We start from the raw sequence: 7,654 nt of genomic DNA on the forward strand, positions 1-7,654 counted from the left end.
GACACTACCAGAAAATACCCCTATTGCAACGAAACTTTTGGAAATGGTTGGAAAAGTGTTGCTATAGACTACCTATTGCAACAGTTCCAACCATTGCAAAAAAAAATTATTTTAGTAGACCTATTTAATTATTTAACAAACAGTTGTCATATAACCATTGCATTAGACCACCTTATAGCAATGGTTTCCAAAACTGTTGCCATAGAGTTAGCTAAGCCAACGGTTTCCACCCTATTGCATTGGTTTTATTATCTCTATGCTATTGCATCGGGTTTATTATCTATCTCTCTATATATACTTGTCCATCAAAAAAATACTTTGTCCGATATCATCCACCACAAAGAAAAGTCTCCTATAGCTCCGACCACCATAAAAAGTAGAAATTCAGCTCCAAGCGCCATTGTATTTCAAGCTCCGACCGCCATTGATATTCAGCTCCAACTTCTCATTTTCAATATCTTTCTCAATCTGTCACCATCCTCAGCCACTCTATCTGACCATCTGAGTTTCCTTTCACCCCAAATCCATCATATTTCAGCCACTGCCAAATTTGTACTCTACTAATCTCAGCTACGATAGCATCCTCCAAGAAATTGTAAAGAGGCACTACTGGTCCGACCACCACTTCAATTTTTGAGCAAATTTGAGGCTTTCTTCTAATTTGTTGATTTTAAGGTTAGTTTAGTCTTCTAATTAATGATTTTGACCTAATTTTTTGAGTTTTTATTTTAGGGTTTTCTTCTCCTTCACTTTGATTGTTGACGTAATTTGTTGATTTTCAGATTTTGACCATTGATCTTGCTTAATTATTTACTAAATCCCCTTTATGTAGATGACCTTCTTGTGAAATATATGGAAATTTAATATTCTTTGCGAGGTATAGAAATATCCAGCAATGAGGCAATACTGGAAGGAAAATCTGGTGACTGGTTAGTGGATAGTTTTGCGTATCTAACCCTGTGTAATATTTTGTCACCTTAAAATCTTAAAATGAGTGTGCTCGAGTTACTTTGGGATCATTTTCTTAGTTTTTTTTTTATATGTATTATCTATTCATGTTTTTCTTACCAAGTCAAGCAGATGTTTGAACTGGTTTATATTCCTCACTTGTGTTGAATCTATATGAAACTATTTTTGTTCTCTGTTGTCTGGTGCATGTTCTTCTTATTGTCTAGTGCATGTTCTTCTTGTCAACTATATTCCAATTTGATGTAAATGACAGCTTGGTGTGACTACTATTTTAATTACACATGGTACCATTGTTTATTTTACATCAAGGTTTGGTTCCTGCAGACACGTAACATGTTTCTATAGTCATTAAGATTATTGTTTGTTATGGTCCTATAGTTGTGGTAATCAGCTAAGGTACAAATGTTTTTCTTATTTGTCAAACAAATCCTTCATTAGATGTCGTCCCTTTTGAGTTTTGACAATGGGATATGTGTAGCAGTATGTTGTCCCTGGTCAGTGTTGGGATTCTTATTATATTTTTATGTTGCTTCTCGATTCTGATATTTTAAACGAAGTTTAAATAGAAACTTCTCTTGCAATACATCTCCAAGTTTTTTCACAGTGACAAGTGCCTGTCACTATAAAGATCATATCTAGTAATATTAGTAATTCCTTTACATATGACAAATGGGTGATGTTTTGTGTCTTCTTGAAAATTTGAATTTAAAGAGACCTATCATGTTGCTGCCTTCAATATTCAGTCTGTATCAACTCATCAAAATATAATTTGTGGTTTACTGTAGGCTCATCAGCATTGAATTGAAGGATAAAATTACTGTTTTAGTACATTTAGTAAGCGCTCACTCTCTGTCAGGGGCTTCTAGTTTGATCGTGGTGTAGTTAGTAAATTGCTTCTAGTTCCCACACTGTACGCATAACATGCAACGCTGAACTATTTCATGGTAGTCCTTTTGCTTTTTGTAGTGCCTCGGCTTTACACCGAGGGCATAGCTCCATTCTATGAAGGTTGTTATAAGAAAAAGGGAGTTAATATCAGGAGTTGTTACTCCTTAAAATAGAATATCATGCTCTGGTTCTCTATGCAGCTATATAGATATCCATTCTCTTTACTGTCAAGTTAAACAAATATCACAAGGTGTATAGGAAAAATACAATTAATATAAGAACCTTTTTTCAATTTTTGTCAGCTTGTTAATTAATTGGTTAGTGGTTGAACTTCTTATTTACTTAGATATAAATACTTATAGCTTATGCTTAAAATATTTAAACCAAAGTACACATGAATTTAGTAAAATTGGCAAGTAAAAAATGGGAGATTGTTTAGAAACTTAAATATAAATATAAATTTTGTTACAACGTGGATACAGAAGGAAATCAGTGATAGACTATGTAGAGAGGTTTAGAAGAGCTATGGGATGCTTGTATTTAATAATAATACATAAACTTTGTAACTAGATTTAGTTTCTTTGGTTGTTTTCTATTTTGAGTTCTTAAGGATGAAACAACCTCTCTTTTTCTATGATGTAGTGGTATATGGTCTCCATATACTCTATCCTCCCCAGACCCTACTCGTGGGATTTTATTAGGTATCTTGTCATTGTTGAGGTGTAGAAGATGTGGTACCCTTACTAAAAGGTGAATGTTATTCCTAGATGCTCATTAGCTTTGCTATACTCTTTGAGTTGATTATGATAATATTTCATGGTTTTATTACATAAAAGAAGGGGTAGAAGTAGATTGTAAAGTGAAAGTGTTGTCAATTTTAGCAAGACGTTAAATGCAAAAAAATATCGATAGGTATTTAATAATTAAGCTCCATATCACGCATGTGGAAATAGTTAGCCTATTGCAAAAATGTAAGGTAAGACTGAATATAAAAAATGCTTGAGGTTCTATTCTTCTCCAGACCCCGCATATAGCAGAAGCTTTACTTATGGACCCCATGCTTTACTTATGTCGTTAAATACTCAATTAAGTCAGTCATTAGCTTAAATTATGTATTTCCTTTACTTACCAGATCAAGCAACCTTTTTAATTAATATAAATTATCATGACTGATGAGTTCTACATTAAGCAAGAAGAATAAACATCTGTCATGTGCAGCATGCAAGCTTCGTCATAGACGATGCACTAAGGATTGCATTTTCTTGCCTCACTTTCCCTCTGCTGAACCAAATAAATTTATTGTTGTTCATCATATTTTTGGTGCTAGCAACATCAGCAAAATGTTACAAGTACGTAATTTATTGTTTTTAATATATCCTTTCTCTTTTTTTTTTCCACTTTGGAATGATGGTGGTGTTTCTACATGACATGATGCAGTTTCAGATTATCCAGGGCATAATATTAGGTAGGAAGCTGTGAAGGAAACTGATTGTGGTAGTTGGTCGACAGTAAGGAGTTAATATCAGGAGTTGTTACTATACGAGCATCGATCACATTGTCAACCCCAAGGCCAAATTTTCTCATCTTTTGAAATTGAATTACCACCTACGTGGTCTCTGCTGGAGTTTTACTGGTACTGGAATGATTCCTGGTTTAGTTCATCTTGTTTACTCTTCATTCCATCTTGCCTGTAGTGGATTAGCTGGATCTACTATTGCAGTGTTCACAACTCCCTTCGATGTTATCAAGACAAGATTATAGACACAGGTTATTCATCCGATGTGTTCCCTTTATGTCAGTATGTCATACAGTTTTCTTGAAACTAGGATCAATTTAAAGTATTCTGAAAGTATTCCATTTCTGTGTTTCATATCCCTTTTTTCTATTTAACTAATTGCTAATGAGAAATTAACTTAAGACCGGTATAAGTGTCTTTGTAAAGCTTCAGCTTCTGTACTCCTCATCTTCCCCTTTACACTATATGGACAAATGATTTGTATAGTTCCTAAGGAAGTCTTGGTCATGCAGATTTCTGGATCTAGGACTCGTTTTGGTGTATTCGGCATATTTCAAGAAATTGGGAAGCGCGAATGTCTGAAAGGTCTCTACAGGTAATGGTTGGATAGCCTATTGAAGTAATTTAACTGAATAATACCTTTTGATAATATTTGATACACCCACTAATCCCACTCATATATTTTCAATGCTATAACATATTTTAGCAATTTAGTTTATTGGACGTGGTGCATATCCTATCAAACTTAGTTTATTGGGCATAGAAATATTAATAATTTAATTGTTTGTGCTGTCGCCAAGTTATGTTGAATGAATACCAACAGTATTCTAAAACCATACCTCATATTATCAATACACTGTTGACGCTAGCCATTTTATTTGTTCTGGTAATAATGAACCTTGATTCCATGGCAGGGGCTTGAATCCTAGATTGATCATATATATGACTCAGGGAGCACTTTTATTTGCATCTTATGTATCTTTCAAGAGGGTTTTTTCTTTAGATATCCCACAGCCTAAAATAGAAACGGTTCCATATGAACATTAAAAAGAAGATGATCGTGCAATGCTGCCTTCACCAAGCTAACAAAAGAAAGATCAGTTCATTTGGTTCTTTCAATACTTCATAGAAAGATGCAGCCTGACTATTCATCAGGTTGTGAACCATGTGGCAGCTTGTTCCCCTCAGGAATTTCTCCATACATTATTCTTTTGGTGTTTTTGACTAGTACATACCATTCTGTTATTTGTGATATTAATTTTGGTTGATGTCTTCCAAACAAGGAGCAGTAGGATTGAGGATGAGAGTGTATGATCGTACTGTGTGCTTTGTGAACTGTCACTTTGCTGCACATTTAGAAGTTGTTGGTCACCGAAATACTGATTTTGACCATGTGTATCGAAGTATGATCTTTAGTCGGCCATCAAACTTTCTCAATGTTGCAGCTGGTATGGTGCCATACCTAATCTCAGCTGGCTTACTTGCTTGCCTTCTCTATGTATTTAATCTGGATTGCTTATAGTTCTCGGTTGTCATTGGTCCTTTCTGTTACAGCTGGTGTCTCATCTGCTATTCAAATGCTTCGAAGTGCAAATGTATGTACTTAAATTGGTAAATTTGAATGGCTAGTCTATGATAGTCTTCCTAAAATATTTGTTTCCTTCTTCGGAGCAGTATATTTCAATTGGTACAGAATAAAAACATTGAACTATGTTTGTCAGAGTGCATTTAACTCTGCAGAAGCAACACCTGAGATATCTGAGGCAAATATGGTTGTGTTTCTTGGTGACTTGAACTATCGGCTTGATGGCATTTCTTATGACGAAGCGAGAGATTTTATTTCCCAAAGAAGATTTGATTGGCTGAGAGAGAGGGACCAATTGCATACAGATATAGATGTTGGGAATGTCTTCCAAAGAATGCGTGAAGCAGTCATGAGATTTTCCCCAACATACAAATTTGAGAGACATCAAATTGGCTTAGCAGGTAACTGTAGCTATCAGTTATGCAGTTGACTGTTGTAATACTCTCTACTTTCATATGATTTAGACAATAGAAATGCTCTCCCTCTCTCTCCTAATTTATCTCACTCGCCCTTTCCATGTTTCTCTCCTCTTAATGTCTGATGTGGTTATAATGTCTTATTTCAAGGTTACGACTCTGGTGAAAAGAAGCAAATTCCTGCCTGGTGTGACAAAATTTTGTATCGTGATAGCCGTTCCACTTCAGCTTTCACATGCAGCTTAGATTGTCCTGTTGTCTCATCAGTTCTTCGGTAAGTTTTCCATATAATGTTTCTATGGATTAAGATAGCTTAGATTGTTCTGTCTTCCGTTCCACTTTTGGTTTCCTTCGTTGGTTAAGGTAACTTCCATTTCTTATATTAGAGGATTGGATATTTTCCATCATTGTAGTGCCTGGGGCTTGATGAGAGTGTTTCCTCTCTCCCGCTCTCCTTTTTGTTCCTTTATCTAACTTTTTTCCTACAGCTGGAAGTTTGGACGTCACAACCAATTCAGTTATTCTGAACATTCTCATGAACCATGATTTTAGTATTCACACTTGCCTATTTCAGAATTCTGAACATCAGAAGTTCTATGAGTACCTTAGCATTTCCCTTAAAGCTAACTAGACCCCAAAGAACTTAGGATACATGCAGCATAGCCTTCTATTTTATGCTACAGCGGACAAAAGTATGGAAATGAAGCAAATGTAGCATTGGAACATATTCTTTCATTTAAATGAGAAGATGAAATTGGTAGTAAATGAGTCAAATGACTTATTAAGGACTCTGGTCAAATAAGTGATTCTAATCTTATTTGAACTCTTAAGTGAACTCAATATGCTTGAAGTAGAACTCCAACAAGGTATTGACCCATTATATTATGTTGCAATGTGATTCTAATCTTTCTATGTTGTCATTTAAGTGCTAATTTATATTATTTGTTCTCTTTTTATAGGTGTCCAAAATGAAGAAAGAAATGAAGAAAGTGATAAAGACATTGAACTTACTTGAGATGATTTTTGGGTTGTAGATAAATGCTCTAATAACAATAGTTTTTTGTTGAATTTCTTCAAACTTATCGTGACTCGAACTTGCTAGTATGTAAAAACTTGACTAATCATTTGGACTTGATTACATTTTGCTTTTGGGTTTAAATTACAAGCTTGTTGCATATTTTAAATCATGAGATTATTAATGAATGATTTTTATTATGATATGTATATATTGTTTTATAAATTATTATGTATGTAAATAAAAATTACATTAATACGAGTGACTATTTATATAATCGGTGCAATAGATCAATAAACCATGGCAATAGGTAGTCAAAATGTAATACCCCGTGAATCCCAATCGATAGTAGAACCATGCTTCAATCTTATGAGAAATAAATTATAGTGATTTGGTAGTTTTATGATCAATTTAGATGTATATTAAGGCCTCAAATACATCCTAGCTATTAGACGAATCAAAACATTCCTTACCGATTGAATTCTTGAGAAAGATATTGTCATAGTTAACTTCGAACAAGCATATCTTTTGTTATACTATGAATTTTTGAGCTCATGACCCACCAAAAGATAGTTAATTGAATTATCTTCCCAATGATACCAATTTCGCCAAAATCCGGTATCGAACTAAAAAGTTATGGCCATTTTACAGAGAGTTATTCGAGCTGCCCAGGAGCGACAGGCAAGCTGACGGACCGTCAAGTCAATGACAGACCTTCGCTTTGGCCATCATAACTGAGGTAGTAAGGCTGTTTTCTGGCCCAAAACTGACGGTTGGAGTGACGGTCAATCACCAGAGTGACGGTCCGTCACCCAGACAGTCAATTTTGTCCGAAACAATGCTGAAAAAATGTTTTAAAGGGCTTTTTGGGTCTTTTTCCACCCTTTCTAACCCCTAATTACATCAAATCAAAGCACATAACTCCTCATTCATCCATAACATTAAAATTAGGATTTCTTTGAAAATCAAAACCCAAGAACAAGATTCAAACCCTTTTCTAAGAAAACTCAAGAATCAAAACATCACCATTCAAAAACCTCCAAGAAAAGTTAACCTCCTTCAAGATTCAAGCTTTTGAGGTATGTAAAGTGTTGATTCATGGGTTTCTTTCACCCATGAATCTCAAGAATCCCATTTTTAAACTTATGAATTGTGATTTCCATGTGGTGGGTTGATTTTAATTATGTTGATGTGGTTGTATGAATTCCAAGTTGGAGTCTTTATGTACTTTTCATGAAATTATGCTAGTATGTGGGTTGGAAACT

The 7,654-nt window shown here is 34.6% G+C and overlaps 1 protein-coding gene across 2 annotated transcripts; it reads left to right on the forward strand.

The window, feature by feature from the left end:
* Positions 1–223: 223 nt before the first annotated feature.
* Positions 224–6,559, forward strand: LOC107853291 (type II inositol polyphosphate 5-phosphatase 15-like). Of its 2 annotated transcripts, XM_047405422.1 has the most exons (7): positions 224–675; positions 3,076–3,206; positions 3,295–3,624; positions 3,886–4,821; positions 4,928–4,968; positions 5,095–5,359; positions 5,525–6,559. In XM_047405422.1, the coding sequence occupies exons 4-7, from the start codon at positions 4,641–4,643 to the stop codon at positions 5,650–5,652; spliced, it is 615 nt and encodes a 204-aa protein (XP_047261378.1). In that variant the 5' UTR covers positions 224–675; positions 3,076–3,206; positions 3,295–3,624; positions 3,886–4,640; the 3' UTR covers positions 5,653–6,559. The 2 variants fall into 2 exon arrangements, with proteins under 2 accessions (XP_047261378.1, XP_047261379.1); XM_047405423.1 differs by lacking the exon at positions 224–675 and having other exon boundaries at positions 2,906–3,206.
* Positions 6,560–7,654: the final 1,095 nt, after the last annotated feature.

Source organism: Capsicum annuum, unplaced genomic scaffold (assembly GCF_002878395.1).
Source record: "Capsicum annuum cultivar UCD-10X-F1 unplaced genomic scaffold, UCD10Xv1.1 ctg78380, whole genome shotgun sequence".
Lineage (NCBI taxonomy): Eukaryota > Viridiplantae > Streptophyta > Magnoliopsida > Solanales > Solanaceae > Capsicum > Capsicum annuum.